This window comes from Hypanus sabinus, chromosome 23 (genome assembly GCF_030144855.1).
Source record: "Hypanus sabinus isolate sHypSab1 chromosome 23, sHypSab1.hap1, whole genome shotgun sequence".
Taxonomy (NCBI): domain Eukaryota; kingdom Metazoa; phylum Chordata; class Chondrichthyes; order Myliobatiformes; family Dasyatidae; genus Hypanus; species Hypanus sabinus.
Window position 1 is genome coordinate 55,745,953 of NC_082728.1, and position 16,160 is coordinate 55,762,112.

Sequence of the window (16,160 nt, forward strand, 5' to 3'; positions counted from 1 at the left end):
CTTGGGGTCCGAGTCCATAGGACGCTCAAAGCAGCTGTGCAGGTTGACTCCGTGATTAAGAAGGTGTGTGTGGTGTATTGGCCTTCATCAATTGTGGGATTGAATTTAGGAGCCGAGAGGTAATGTTGCAGCTATATAGGACTCTGGTCTGACACCACACTTGGAGTTCTGTGCTCAGTTCTGGTCTCCTCACTACAGGAAGGATGTGGAAGCCATAGAAAGGGTTCAGAGGAGATTTACAAGGATGTTGCCTGAATTGGGGAGCATTCCTTATGAAAACAGGTTGAGTGATCTCGGCCTTTTCTCCTTGGAGCGAAGGAGGATGAGAGGTGACCTGATAGAGGTGTATAAGATGATGAGAGGCATTGATCATGTGGATAGCCAGAGGCTTTTTACCAGGGCTGAAATGGTTGCCACAAGAGGACACATGTTTAAGGTGCTGGGGAGTAGGTACAGAGAAGATGTCAGGGCTAGTTATTTTACTCAGTGAATGATGAGTACGTGGAATGGGCTGCCGGCAATGGTGATGGAGATGGATATGATAGGGTCTTTTAAGAGGCTTTTAGATAGGTATATGGAGCTTAGTGAAATAGAGGGCTATAGGTAAGTCTAGTAATTTCTGAGGTAGGGACTTGTTCGGCACAACTTTGTGCAGTAAGTTTTCTATGTTTCTAAAATGCAGAAGATGATGGAGAGATGGCTACTGTTGAAGATGATTGGCCTGGTGCTGGAGAGTCAGGGTTTGATTCTGATGCTGGGGGTGGGAGGTTTAACTACTGGAGTCAATTTCTTGAAGTTGGCATCAAGGGAAGCTTGTACAGAGCTTTTCTTTCTCTCGTCATAAATGGCCTTGTAGCAGCTGAGGCCCTTGGTAACTGTACAGTAAACTTTGGTGAACCTTGCTGTCTTAGGATCTTGCTCCTCTAATTTTGCCATCCCTGCTTCAATGAGACGAAAGGCTTGAGCTAACTCTTTCGTCAAAAACTTTTTCCGGTTCTAGAGTTTTTAGGTCCCAGTCTTCTTCCTCAAATGCTATCATATGCTGCTCTAGTTCCATAAGGTCTTCATTGGTTAGTTCTTCGGCATGGGAGTTGAGTAACTCTACGACATTATTTTCACTGTTGTCTAACTGCAGTTGATTACCAATATCAACCACAGCTTGCCTGGCTACGGCAATATCGTCACCTGAAAAGCATGCGTGAATTGGGGGCACAATTTGTTCCACACTCCTTTCATATTTGACTGCTTCACTTCATCCCAAGAATCAGCAATATTTTTGATGGCATCATAGATGTTATAATTCCCACAGAATTCCATTAAGCTCATCACATCACCTTGGGTAGCCCTGACAGCTTGTGAGAAGGTTCACCGTAAATAATAGGCCTTAAAGTAGGTTATGACTCCCGGATCCATTGGCTGAAATAGCCATATGGTGTTGGGGGTAAAAATACAACCTTTACATTGGGGTGAAGGTCATCTAAAGTGCTTGGATGTCCGGATGTATTGTAAAGCACAAGGAGAATCTTGAAAGGAATTTTCTTGGCCAAGCAATAACATTCAACTGCAGGGACAAAATGGTTCAAGAACGAATCTTTAAGGATGGGAATTGTAACCCAAGCCTTTGCATTTGCCTTCCAAATAACCGGAATAGATACCTTAATGACATGGCGAAGTGCCCTTGGATTTCAGGAGCGATACACAAGCAAAGGCTTAAGCTTGAAATCCCTGGATGCGTTACCCCCAAGCAATAACTTTACCCTATGCTTCAATGCCTTTTTCCCCTTTCGAAATGTAGGTCCTTTCATTTTCTTCTAAAATAAGACAGTCTCGTCTACATTAAATATTTGGTCTAGCAAATAAACTCCCTCCTCAATAATTTTTCAACATTTCAGGAAAATCACTCGCAGCACTTACATCGGCACTCACTGCTTCACCTTGCACTTTAATATTATGTAAATTTGCCCTCACTTTGAAACAATTGAACCAACCCCTACTCGCAACAAATTCTTCATCAGTCACCTTCACTTGCTGCACATGCAGTTTTTAAATCATTGAAAAGGCTTTGAGCCTTTTCTTGCACTGAAGTAAGGCTAATAGGCACATTACACTGATTTTGATCATCTAACCAAATTATCAATAGCCTTTCCATTTCAATAATCAAACCACTACTTTGCTTAGTAATAATTGTAGCTTTCACCAGTGCAGGGCCTTTCTCATGCTTCATTATTCTCACTTTATCCTTTAAAATTGTTCCGATTGTTGACCGACTGTAGCATAACGCTTTTCCAATGACTGATGGTGTTTCGCCTTTTCTGATTGCTATAATATTTCCACTTTATTTTCAATCGTGATCGTTTTCCTTTTCTTCGATGCATCACCAGCACTTGCATCGGATTTACGCTTTGGAGGCATGGTTACAGGGGTAAATAAGAGAAGCTGAAGCCATGAAATGTTTTCATGAGCATCACAAAATAGTGCGTGTGTTTGTTATTATGAATCTGTAGCGGTGTGCTACACGCAGTGCTGAAATAATGACACGGAGTCGGTAAACTGCAGTTAAAGAAGATTTTATTCGAACTTAGCGGCTTCGCTTTAAAGCCTCCCTGATCCCGCCCTCCCCGGGCGCGGATGCTGTAGGAGGCACGTATTCATAGTCCCGCGCGGGCTTTTCCCTTTGTTAGTGAAGCAGACCTGGCGCCCTTTTGGGACTGGCCTTTATGCCAGCGCGCTATTTGTGAGCCGGTTCGAGTGCGCTAGGTCGCCACATAACCCCCCCAGAACCGGCGATACACCCCCCAATGTCCACAGTCTGGGCTGGACCCTGTTTGGGAGGTCGGCCCCGGCGTCGTGGTGCTGGGAACTCGACCGGTTGCACCACGTCCACATGGGCCGGTTTGAGTCGGTCCACTGTGAAAACCTCCTCTCTCCCCCCAACGTCCAGGACGAACGTGGATCCGTTGTTCCTGAGCACCGTAAACTGCCCCTCGTAGGGCCATTGCTGCAGTGGCTGATGCCCGCCCCTTCGTACAAACACAAACTTACAGTTCTGCAGGTCTTTGGGTACGCAGGTCAGGTTCTGCCCATGTTGCGAAGTGGGTACGAAGTGGTTACCAAGCCTCTCGCGTAGTCTGCCCAGGACTGCTGCGGGTTCTTCATCATGCCCCCTTGGGGCTGGCATGAACTCCCCGGGGATGACCAGGGGTGCACCTTACACCAACTCGAACGACGAGGTTTGCAGATCGTCTTTGGGCACCGTGTGGATGCTGAGTAGGACCCAGGGAAGCTTGTCCACCCAGTTAGCTCCTCGCAGGCAGGCCATGAGAGCCGACTTTAGGTGACGGTGGAAACGCTCCACTAGTCTGTTTGACTGTGGGTGGTAGGCAGTTGTGTGGTGCAGCTGTGTCCCCAAAAGGCTGGCCATAGCTGACCACAGGCTGGAGGTGAACTGGGCGCCTCTGTCGGAGGTGATGTGAGCCGGTACACCAAAGCTGGACACCTAGGTGGTGATCAGTGCCCGGGCGCAAGATTCGGAGGTGGTGTCGGTGAGCGGGATCACCTCTGGCCATCTTGTGAACCAGTCCACGACAGTGAGAAGGTGCCGCGCTCTGCGCGACACTGGCAGGGGGCCCACGATATCCACATGAATGTGGTCAAAACGCCGGTGGGTGGGGTGGAACTGCTGCGGCAGAGCTTTGGTGTGCTGCTGCACTTTGGCCGTCTGGCAGCGCATACACGTTCTGGCCCATGCACTGACTTGCCTGCGGAGTCCATGCCAAATGAACCTGCTGGAGACCATCTGGACGGTTGTCCTGATGGAGGGGTGCGCTAAGTTATGAATGGAGTCGAAAACACGGCGCCACCAGTTTGCCAGGACAATGGGACGGGGTTGGCCGGTGGTGACGTCACAGAGTAGGGTCCTCTCACCTGGGCCTACGGGAAGTTCTGGAGCTGCAAACCGGAGACTGCGGTTCTGTAACTAGGGATCTCCTCGTCTGCCTGCTGCGCCTCTGCCAGCGCCTCAAAGTCTACCCTTTGGGAAAGGGCATGAATGTTAGGGCGAGAGAGCGTGTCCGCCAAGACACTGTCCTTACCCGAGACGTGCCGGACATCCGTCGAGTATTCAGAGATGTAGGACAGATGGCACTGCTGGCGGGACGACCAGGGGTCGGACACCTTCGTGAACGTAAAGGTAGGCGGCTTGTTGTCTGTGAACACGGTGAAGGGCCTACCTTCCAAGAGGTACCTGAAATGCCGGATTGCCAGGTATAGCACCAACAGTTCCTGGTCAAAAGCACTGTATTTGAGCTCGGGCAGTCGCAGGTGTTTGCTGAAAAACGCCAGGGGTTGCCAGCGACCCGCGATAAGTTGTTCCAGTACCCCACTGACTGCCGTGTTAGATGCATCCATTGTGTGGGCGGTAGGGACATCCATTCTGGGGTGCACTAGCATCACGGCGTTTGCCAAGGCTTCTTTCATTTTAATGAAAGCGGCGGCGAACTCCTCGTCCCAGGTAACGTCCTTGCCCGGACCCAACATCAGGGCGAACGGGGGCGCATGATTTGGGCAGCTGAAGGGAGGAAGCGGTGGAAGAAATTTACCATATTTACCATATACGAATTCCTGAAGGACAGCAGCAGGCACATGTCCTCTGGCATCTGCTCCAGGAATGCCTGCTCAAACATGAGGGAGGGCTTGTGTCCTCTGGCTACAGACAACATCTCATCCATTAAAGCCGATGGAGGTCTGTCCCCCAAACCATCCAGGTGCAGTAAACAGGCAGCCCGCTCGCGCCATGAGAGTCCGAAAATCCTTATGAACAGGGCTTTGAATTCTGTGTACTTGCCGTCCGCTGGGGAAGACTGTATGAACTCCTCAACCTGGGCCGCTGTGTCCCGGTCGAGGGAGCTCACCACGTAGTAGTAACATGCGTCCTCTGAGGTTACCTGCCGAACGTGGAATTGGGCTTCTGCTTGCTGGAACAACAGGTGAGGTCGCAGAGTCCAGAAGCTTGGCAGTTTCAACGAAACTGCATGAACAGATGCGGCGTCGTTCATCTCTGGTCCAAATATCATTTGGATCATCGGGGTCACCAATTGTAGCGGTGTGCTACACGCAGCGCTGAAATAACGACACGGAGTCGGTAAACTGCAGATAAAGAAGATTTTATTCAAACTTCGCGACTTCGCTTTAAAGCCTCCCTGATCCCGCCCTCCCCGGGCGCGGATGCTGTAGGAGGCACGTATTCACAGTCCCGCGCGGGCTTTTCCCTTTGTTAGTGAAGCAGACCTGGCGCCCTTTTGGGACTGGCCTTTATGCTGGCGCGCTGGCTATTTGTGAGCCGGTTCGAGTGCGCTAGGAAATGGGTCGCCACAAATCACTGTATTTAACTCAGATCTTTAATAGGCTTTATGGCAGTCTGTTTGTATGTACGAGTTGTCCGTAAGTCAGACGTTCTTAACCCAGGGACTTAATGTACACTGTTATGAATGAGGAGCAACTCTAATGGGCAGAAGGGTACAGAATCGCAAAGTCGCCCCCCCCCCCTTCGGAGAATCGCAAATCGCTACTATTCCAATGCTGTTATCAAGGGAGATGAGAGAGACACAGGATAACAGAAAAGGCAGTTGTTATTGACAATGCAGGGATACACAAACGTGGAATGTCTCCTTCTAAGCAGAATGGAAGCACTGATTACGGCTATTGTCTCTTGGAGAAGGAATTGTGTATTGAGTACTGTTCTATTCATTGAAACCCCTCAGGGGGCAACCAGAGTGGTCTGGTTGAGGGATTGCATCATCCCAACCTGATTGACACCTGAGACCCCGTGAGTGGGGATAAAAGTAGGGTCTGGGGCAACACCCCTCAGACGCACCAGGAGAGATGCTACGAGACCGGTGGGGGCACCTTGCCTTGGTGACAAGTCCTCCATGGAACGGACTAGCTCAAAGACGGAGGGGTCATACGTGAATGGTCACAACAACAACGTATCGAAGGATCAAGATCGTAAAAGGAAAGTCAGCTAGTTAATAGCTGTTACTGCATTCTCTCTCTCTCTCTCTCTCCAACAATTGCAACACAGTGAACAACAACTACTGCAGCCTGTATGAAATGAACTGAACTTCATATTTTCATCGGACAATTCATTATCCCCTAGACAATGATAGAGCTTATTTCTTAATGATTATTATTATACCCGCACTTTTAGGTTTAGTATTGATGACGTATATTATCTGTATATTTGCATTGATATTATTTTTGTGTATTTTTACTAATAAATACTGTTAAAAATAGTATCATTAGACTTCAACGGATACTCCTATCTTTGCTGGTCAGACACCCAGTTACGGGGTTTGTAACAACACCACAAATACAACTCCTTTCATTATTACAAACAACACACACAAAATGCTGGTGGAACACAGCAGGCCAGGCAGCATCTATAGGGAGAAGCACTGTCGACGTTTCAGGCCGAGACCCTTTATCAGGACTAAGGGTCTCGGCCCGAAACACCGACAGTGCTTCTCCCTATAGATGCTGCCTGGCCTGATGTGTTCCACCAGCATTTTGTGTGTGTTTTTTTTTTGATTTCCAGCATCTGTAGATTTCCTCGTGTCTGCTCCTTTCATTATTAAATAGTTATAAGGCCATAAGACCACAAGACATAGGAACAGAATTAGGCCATCTGGCCCATCAAGCCTGCTTCGCCATTCAATTATGGCTGATCCTTTTTTGCTTCTCCTCCTTTTTGTTAAGAGTTTGTTAAGTGTGTCCAGGTTGGATCCCTACCACAGTATGTTGACAGGCCGACTAGGGGGAATGCCATACTAGATCTAGTATTAGGTAACGAACAGGGTCAGGTCACAGATCTGTCAGTGGGTGAGCATCTGGGGGACAGTGATCACTGCTCCCTGGCCTTTAACATTATAATGGAAAAGGATAGAATCAGAGAGGACAGGAAAATTTTTAATTGGGGAAGGGCAAATTATGAGGCTATAAGGCTGGAACTTGTGGGTATGAATTGGGATCATGTTTTTACAGGGAAATGTACTATGGACATGTGGTCGATATTTCTCTTGCAGGATGTTAGGGATAAATTTGTCCCGGTGAGGAAGATAAAGTATGGCAAGTTGAAGGAACCATGGGTGACAAGTGAGGTGGAAAATCTAGTCAGGTGGAAGAAGGCAGCATACATGAGGTTTAGGAAGCAAGGATCAGATGGGTCTATTGAGTAATATAGGGTAGCAAGAAAGGAACTTAAGAAGGGGCTGAGAAGAGCTAGAAAGGGGCATGAGAAGGCCTTGGTGAATAAGGTAAAGGAAAACCCCAAGGCATTCTTCAATTATGTGAAGAACAAAAGGATGACAGGAGTGAAGGTAGGACCGATTAGAGATAAAAGTGGGAAGATGTGCCTGGAGGCTGTGGAAGTGAGCGAGGTCCTCAATGAATACTTCTCTTCGGTATTCACCACTGAGAGGGAACATTTTGACGGTGAGGACAATATGAGTGAGGTTGATGTTCTGGAGCATGTTGATATTAAGGGAGAGGAGGTGTTGGAGTTGTTAAAATACATTAGAACGGATAAGTCCCAGGGGCCTGATGGAATATTCCCCGGGTGCTCCACGAGGTGAAGGAACAGACTGCTGAGCCTCTGGCTAGGATCTTTATGTCCTCATTGTCCATGGGAATGGTACCAGAGGACTGGAGGGAGACGAATGTTGTCCCCTTGTTCAAAAAAGGTAGTAGGGATAGTCCGGGTAATTATAGACCAGTGAGCCTTATGTCTGTGGTGGGAAAGCTGTTGAAAAAGATTCTAAGAGATAGGATCTATGGGCATTTAGAGAATCATGGTCTGATCAGGGACAGTGAGCATGGCTTTGTGAAGGGCAGATCATGTCTAACAAGCCTGATTGTGGAGGTGACCAGGCACTTAGATGAGGGTAGTGCAGTGGATGTGATCTACATGGATTTTAGTAAGGCATTTGACAAGGTACCACATGGTAGGCTTATTCAGAAAGTCAGAAGGCATGGGATCCAGAGAAGTTTGGCCAGTTGGATTCAAAATTGGCTTGCCTGCAGAAGGCAGAAGGTCTTGGTGGAGGGAGTACATTCAGATTGGAGGGTTGTGACTGGTGGTGTCCCACAAGGATTGGTTCTGGGACCTCTACTTTTCATGATTTTTATTAATGACCTGGATGTGGGGATAGAAGAATGGGTTGGCAAGTTTGCAGACGACACAAAGGTTGGTGGTGTTGTGGATAGTGTAGAGGATTGTCGAAGATTGCTGAGAGACATTGATAGGATGCAGAAGTGGGCTGAGAAGTGGCAGATGGAGTTCAACCCGGAGAAGTGTGAGGTGGTGCACTTTGGAAGGACAAACTCCAAGGCAGAGAACAGAGTAAATGGCAGGATACTTGGTAGTGTGGAGGAGCAGAGGGATCTGGGAGTACATGTCCACATATCCCTGAAAGTTGCCTCTCAGGTAGATAGGGTAGTTAAGAAAGCTTATGGGGTGTTAGCTTTCATAAGTCGAGGGATAGAGTTTAAGAGACGCGATGTAATGATGTAGCTCTATAAAACTATAATTAGGCCACACTTGGAGTACTGTGTCCAGTTCTGGTCGCGGAAGCATTGGAAAGGGTACAGAGGAGATTTACCAGGATGCTGCCTGGTTTAGAGTGTATGCATTATGATCAGAGATTAAGGGAGCTAGGGCTTTACTCTTTCGAGAGAAGGAGGATGAGAGGAGACATGATAGAGGTGTACAAGATATTAAGAGGAATAGACAGAGTGGACAGCCAGCGCCTCTTCCCCAGGGCACCACTGCTCAGTACAAGAGGACATGGCTTTAAGGTAAGGGGAGGGAAGTTCAAAGGGGATATTAGAGGAAGGTTTTTCACGCAGAGAGTGGTTAGTGCGTGGAATGCACTGCCTGAGTCAGTGGTGGAGGCAGATACACTAGTGAAATTTAAGAGACTACTAGACAGGTATATGGAGGAATTTAAGGTGGGGGGTTATATGTGAGGCAGGGTTTGAGGGTTGGCACAACATTGTGGGCCGAAGGGCCTGTAATGTGCTGTACTATTCTATGTTCAACCCCTGTTCCCAGCCTTCTCTCTGTAACCTTTGATGCATTGTCCAAACAAGAGCCTATCAATCTCTGCCTCAAATACACCCATTGACCTGACCTCCACAGCTGTACGTTGCAACAAAATCCACAAATTCACCGCCCTTTGGCTAAAGAAATTTCTTCGCATCTCTTTTTAAAAGAGTGCCCCTCTATCCTGAGACTGTACTCTCTTGTCCTAGATTCTCCCACCATGGGAAACATCCTTTCCACATCTACTCTGTCTAAGCCTTTCAACATTTGAAAGGTTTCAATGAGATCCAGCCTCATCCTTCTGAATTCCAGTGAGTACAGACTCAGAGCCATCCTCGTATGATAACCCTTTCATTCTTGGAATCATCCTTGTGAACCTCCTCTGGACCCTCTCCAATGCCTGCACATCTTTTCTAAGATGAGGGGCCCAAAACTATTGACGACACTCAAGGTGATGCCTCACCAGTGCTTATAAAGCCTCAGCATCACATCCTTGCTCTTGTATTCTCGACCTCTTGAAATGAATGCTAACATGCCATTTGCCTGCCTTACCACTGACTCAACCTGAAAGTTAACCTTCTAGGTGTTCTGCACAAGGACTTCCAAGTCCCTCTGCACCTCAGATTCCTGGATTTTCCCCCAGTTTAGAAAATAGTTTGCACATTTATTCTTATTACCAAAGTGCTTGACCATGCATTTTGCAAATCTGTATTTTTTATTTGCCACTCTCTTGCCCATTCTTCTAATCTAAGTCCTTCTACATTCTACCTGTTTCCTCAACCCTACCTGTCCTTCCACCAATCTTTATATCATCTGCAAACTTGGCAATAAAGCCATCTATTCCATCATCTAAATCATTTATAATCAGCATAAAAAGAAGCGTCCGAACATTGATCCCTGCAGAACACCACTAGTCACTGGCAGCCAACCAGAAAAGGATCCTTTTATTTCTACTCCCTGCCTCCTACCAATCAGTCAATGCTCTAACCATGCCAGTAACTTTCCTGTAACACCATGGGCTCTTAACTTGGTAAACAGCCTCATGCATGGCATCTTGTCAAAGGCCTTCTGAAAGTCTAAATACACAACATCTACTGCATCTCCTTTATCCATCCTACCTGTAATCTCTTGTATTCCAACATCTCATCCTTATCAATTGACTCTAACATCTCCCCAACCTAACTGGTCTATAATTTCCTTTCTGCTGCCTTCTTACTGGAGTAATGTTTGCAATTTTTTAGTCCCCTTGCACCATGCCAGAGTCCAATGATTTTTGAAAGATAATTTCTAATACCACCTCAATCTTTAATACTAGCTCTTTCAAAACTCTAGGTTGCAGTTCATCTGGTCCAGGTGACCTATGTACCTTTAGGTCTTTTGACTTTTTGAGCACCCTCTCTCTTCTAACAGTAACTGCACCCACTTCTCATCCTTCATATACATCAGGCATACTACTAGTGTCATCCACAGTGAAGACTGATGCAAGATACTCATTTATTTTAGCTGCGATCTCCTTGTCTCCCATTATTATTTCTCCTGTCTCATTTTCTAACAGTCCTATATCCACTCTCATTTCTCTTTCATTTTTAACACACTTGAAAAAAACTTTTACTATCCGCTTTGATATTATTTGCTAGTTTGCTTTCATATTTCATCTTTTCCCTTCTAATGGTTTTTTTTAGTTGCTCTCTGTAAGTTTTTAAAAACTTCCCAATCCTTTATCTTCCTACTAATATTTGCTTTGTTGTATGCCCTTTATTTTGTTTTTACAATAGCTTTGACTTCCCTCATCACCCATGGTTATACTATTTTACCATTTGAGTATTTCTTCATTTTTGGAATATACACGTCCTGCACCTTCCTCATTGTTGCCAGAAACGCACATCATTGCTACTCTGCTGAAATACCTGCCAGCAGCTCCTTCCAATTTATTTTGGCCAACTCCTCTCTCATACCACAGTAATTTCCCTTACTCTACTGAAAATCTGCTACCTCAGGCTTCACTTTCTCCCTATCAAATTACAAGTTGAACTCAATTCATATTGTGATCACTGGTTCCTAAGGGTTCTTTTACCTCAAACTCCGTAACTGCCTCTGGTTCATTACATAACACTCGATCCAGTATAGCTGATCCCCTAGTAGGCTCAACGACAAACTGCTCTAAAAAGCCATCTCTTAGGTATTCAACAAACTCACTCTTTTGTGATCTATTACCAACCTGATTTTCCCAATCGATCTGCATGTTAAAATCTCCCATGACTACCCTTTTGACTTGCCTTTTGTATTTCCTGTTGTAACCTGTGGTCCACCTCCCAGCCACTGTTGAGAGGCCTGTATATAACTGCTATCAATGTCCTTTTACCCTTGTAGTTTCTTAATTCACCCCATAAGGAGTCAACATCTTCCAATCCTACATCACATCTTTCTACTGATTTGATGCCATTCTTTACCAGTAGAGCCACACCACCCCCTCTGCCTACCTTCCTATCCCTCCAATCCAATGTGTAACCTTGCATATTCAGCTCCCAACTACAACCATCCTTCAGCCACAATTCAGTGATGCCACAACATCATACCTGGCAATCTGTAATATTGCAACAAGATCATCCACCTTATTTCTTATACTACACTCATTTAGATACAACACCTTGAGTACCGCATTTGTTGTCCTTTCTGATTCTGCATCCTTAATGATTTGATACTCAGCCTGTTGGCTGCAACTAAGTCTGATCACCTGCCTGTCCTTCCTGACAATCAGACTGTATGCCTTCTTTACTTTTTTACCATCTGTCCTTCCACTCCAGTTCCCACCACTTTGCCAAGTTAGTTTAAACCTCCCCAACAGCTCTAACAAACCTGCCTGCAAGAATATTGGTCCTCCTTGGGTTCAGGTGCAACCCATCACCTTTAGCAGGTCATACCTCCCCAGGAAGAGGTCCCAATAATCCAAGAACCTGAAGCCCTATCCCCTGCACCAACTTCTCAGCCACATATTTATCTGCCAAATCATCCTGTTTTTACCCTCACTGGCACGTGGCACAGGCAGCAATCCAGAAATTACTACCCAGGAGATCCTGCTTTTCAGCTTTCTACCTAGCTCTCTAAATTCTCTTTTCAGGACCTCATTGCTTTTCCTTCCTATGTCATTAGTACCAATAGGTATCAAGACATCTGGCTCTTTCTGAGGGGAATGGCCACAGGGGTGCTCTGCTCTAACAGCCTATTTCCATGACTCCTGATGGTCACCCAGCTACTCACCTCCTGCAACTTCGGGGTGACTACTTCCCTGTAACTTTGATCAATTATATTCTTGCTCTCCCGTACAAGGCGAAGGTCATCCCACTCCTGTTCCAGATCCCTAACACGGTCTTCAAGGAGCTGCAGCCAGATGCACTTCACACAGATGTAGTTCCCCAGGAGAGCCTGGGTCTCCCAGTTCTCCAACATCCAGCACAAAGAGCACAACAAAACCATTTAGATGGTACAGTGAGAGAGGGAAAAAAACTAAAAGGAAACCTTAACAGATGTTTTACACAGAGCCGAAGCCTCTTTTGAGCTAAAGCCTGTTGCTTCTACTCTCGACACTGGCCTACTCCTGATAATGGCTGCTCCACTTATCCCTTCTGTACTTTTATTTAGTTCATAGAGCTCTGTTGTCATCACTGATAGCTTGTACAATGGACAAACGCTCCTGACGCTCCCTTTTTAAATAACTGCCGCCAACCTGCAAGAAATCCCTCTGGGTAAAGCTCTGTTGACGCCACTGATAGGCCACGTACAATGGACAAACACTCTCGAAGCTCCCATTTTAAATAACTGCTGCTGACCCGTTATTACCTTGATAGATATGCTTTGTTGTTTCAGAGTGTTGATCCGCATTTTCATCTTCTTTTCTTGACGCTCAATCTCCTCATGTTTTGCCATAAGTTCTTTCTAAAACATTTTAATCAAGAGATGCTTGTAAGTAATTGTACCCTTGGTCTGGACTTAAGTAATGCTTCATATGAATAAGCAGTTTCTCTACACCAACAGCCCAGTTCAGCAATACACACAAAGTGCTGCAGGTACTTGGGAGGTTAGGAGGAATCTATGAAAATGAATAAACGGTTGGTGTTTCGGGCTGAGACCTTTCTTCTGGACCGAGAGGGGTGAAGAGGCCAGAATAAAAAGCTGGGGGGGGAGGAGGGGAAGGAAGCTAGCTGTAAGGTGATAGATGAAGGTGGGTGGGAAAGGGAAAGTGCTCAAGAGGAAGGAATCTGATAGGAGAGAAGAGTGGATCATAGGAGAAAGGAAAGGAGAGGACCCAGAGGGATACAATAGGCTGGTGAGAAAATGTAAAGGCCAGAGTGGGAAATAGCAGAAGAGGGGAAGCAGAGGGGAGGGGGAAAAAGTTGTTCCTCCCCTAGTTCAGCTTTCGGGAGAGAAGTTGCAAAATCTCAGTGGATAAGGCCTTATATTGTCTCCATCTGCCCTTACACATGGATAAAAGTGTCCCAGGTTTATTTTCAGTGAGCACAGCTCCCACTCCACTGAATCAGAATCAGGTTGAATATCACCAGTAACACGTACAAACAAGCTGGAGGAACTCAGCAGGTCGGGCAGCATCCGTGGAAACGAGCAGTCAATGTTTCGGGCCAAGACCCTTCGTCAGAACTAAAGAGGAAGGAGGCAGCGACCCTATAAAGGTGGGGGGAGGGTGTGAAGGAGAAGGCTGGTAGGTGCCAGGTGAAAAACCAGTAAGAGAAAAGATCAAGGGGTGGGGGAGGGGATAGGCAGGAAAGGTGAAAGGAAAGCACTTAACCCTGCAAGCGTAAGTGCTACACCTGTCCCTACACCTCCTCTCTTACCACCATTCAGGGCCCTAAACAGTCCTTCCAGGTGAGGCAACACTTCACTTGTGAGTCTGTTGGGGGTCATCTATTGCATCCGGTGCCCCCAGTGCGGCCTCCTCCACATCGGCAAGACCCGACGCAAATTGGGGGACCGCTTCGTCGAGCACCTCCGCTCCATCCACCACAACAGACAGGATCTCCCGGTTGCCACCCACTTCAACTCTGTTTCACATTCCCATTCGGATACGTCTATACATGGCCTCCTCTACTGCCATGATGAGGCCAAACTCAGGTTGGAGGAGCAACACCTCATATACTGTCTGGGTAGTCTCCAGCCCCTTGGCATGAATGTTGAATTCTCCAACTTCCGGTAATTCCCTCCCTCTCCCTTCCCCCATCCAGTTTCACTCTGCCTCCTTCTCCAGGTGCCTATCACCTCTTTCACGATTCTGCCTTATTCTACTACCCATAGTGCTTTCCCCTTACATTCCTTCTTCACCTTAACTGCCTATCCCGCCCCCCACTCCTTGATCTTTCCTCTTATTGGTTTTTCACCTGACACTTACCAGCCTTCTCCTTCCCACCCTCTCCCCATCTTCTTTATAGGGCCCCTGCCCCCTGCCTCTTCAGTCCTGACGAAGGGTCTCCGCCCAAAATGTTGACTGCTCGTTTCCACGGATGCTGCCCGACCTGCTGAGTTCCTCCAGCTTGTTTGTACATGTTGCTTTGACCCCAGCATCTGCAGTGTACTCTGTGTTTTTGAATATCCTGAAATTTGTTAACTTAGTTACAATATATCATAAATATAGAAAAAAGTTAATAAATCAATTATTGTATATAAATTAAATAGTTAAATTAAAAATAGTGCAAAAATAGAAATAGAAATAGAAAAAAAAGTGAGGTAGTGTTCATGGGTTCAATGTCCAAATGGAAGTCAGATGGCGGGGGGAAGAAGCTGTTCCTGATTCACTTGATGTGTACCTTCAAGTTTCTGTACCACCTTCCTGATGGTAACAATGAGAAGAGGTCATGTCCTGGGTAATGGGGGTCTTAATAATGGACACCATCTTTCTGAGGCATTGCTCCTTGAAAATGTCTTGGATACTATGGAGGCTATTATCCACAGTCATGACAATACACAGCTCCCACTAACCAAGTATAGACAATGTACATTGTTGGCCCTGGAGAATCAGATGTGGAGGGGAAGGGATAGATCAGTAATTGGAAGGGAAGTTGGAAGGATTAAGGTGAAAAGTAGGACTTGTGAATGGAGAAGTCCATGCAGACTGTTTAGTGCCATGGAAGTCACAACTCTACCCAACATTTCAATATGGCCATTGCTAACCTGCTGTACCTCGTCTAGATGATGGCAGAGGCAACAAAGTTCATTACAGTTCACTATGAGTGGAATGTAACCTGGAAATGTTTTACGTCAGAAACCAAACGATGGAAAGTAGGACTCAGCTCACTGACAAGAATGAACAGATTTGGTACAAAGATATCCGGGTGCACCGACCTCCCGCTGGGCCCTCTCGTCGTCCACCGTCACCAACTCGTGGCCCCGGTGCTCCCCAATGGAGCAGGCGGAGCAAATGAGGCGGCCATCCCCCCTGCAGTACAGGTCGAGCGGCTTGGAGTGATGGAGGCAGCTCGCTGGCTCGGCCGATACACGCTGCGGCTGCCCGCTACTCAGCTTCAGTAGCTTCACCATCTCGTCCAGCACCAGATTCTTGGCGAGGGGCTCGGGCCGCCGCTCGAATGTCGTCCGGCAGGCCGGGCAGGTGTGCAGCTCTTGCCGGTCCAGGTGATCAGACAGGCAGCTTCGGCAGAAACTGTGACCGCACAGCGTGGTCACCGGCTCGGTGAAGAGTTCCAGACAAATGGCGCAACTCAGCTTCTCCTCTAAGTCCAGCCCGGCCATGACTAGGAGACGGCACTTCCGTCAACAAGCCAGCGAAGAGGGCGAAACTAGAGGCGGAGTCCATTGAGAGGGGTGGTGACAAAGCGGGAGCCGGGGAGATCGCGGAGGCAAGGTCAGTGAGGCCGTGGCATAGTTGGAGTGGGGTCCGGACTGGAGAGCGATGGTGCGGAGAAATTATATGCATTGGCGGGATAGAGCAGGGAGTTGGTCTGAAGCCACGTTAAATTTATTCATCCTTTTCAACTTATCTCTGTAACAGAATTATCATAATATCTCACGATAAACAGAACATTTCTGGGCCCTCTTTGAA

The 16,160-nt window shown here is 46.9% G+C and overlaps 1 protein-coding gene across 3 annotated transcripts in view; it reads right to left on the reverse strand.

The window, feature by feature from the left end:
• Positions 1-15,956, reverse strand: part of LOC132380205 (E3 ubiquitin/ISG15 ligase TRIM25-like) — a 69,873-nt gene extending 53,917 nt beyond the window's left edge. For all 3 annotated transcript variants that reach the window (XM_059948906.1, XM_059948905.1, XM_059948904.1), the window contains exons 1-2: positions 15,446-15,956; positions 12,935-13,030 (exon numbers count right to left, since the gene is read on the reverse strand). In XM_059948906.1, coding sequence (XP_059804889.1) covers positions 12,935-13,030; positions 15,446-15,850 — 501 coding nt within the window. In that variant the 5' untranslated portion in view covers positions 15,851-15,956. The remainder of the gene's footprint in view (positions 1-12,934; positions 13,031-15,445) is intronic.
• Positions 15,957-16,160: the final 204 nt, after the last annotated feature.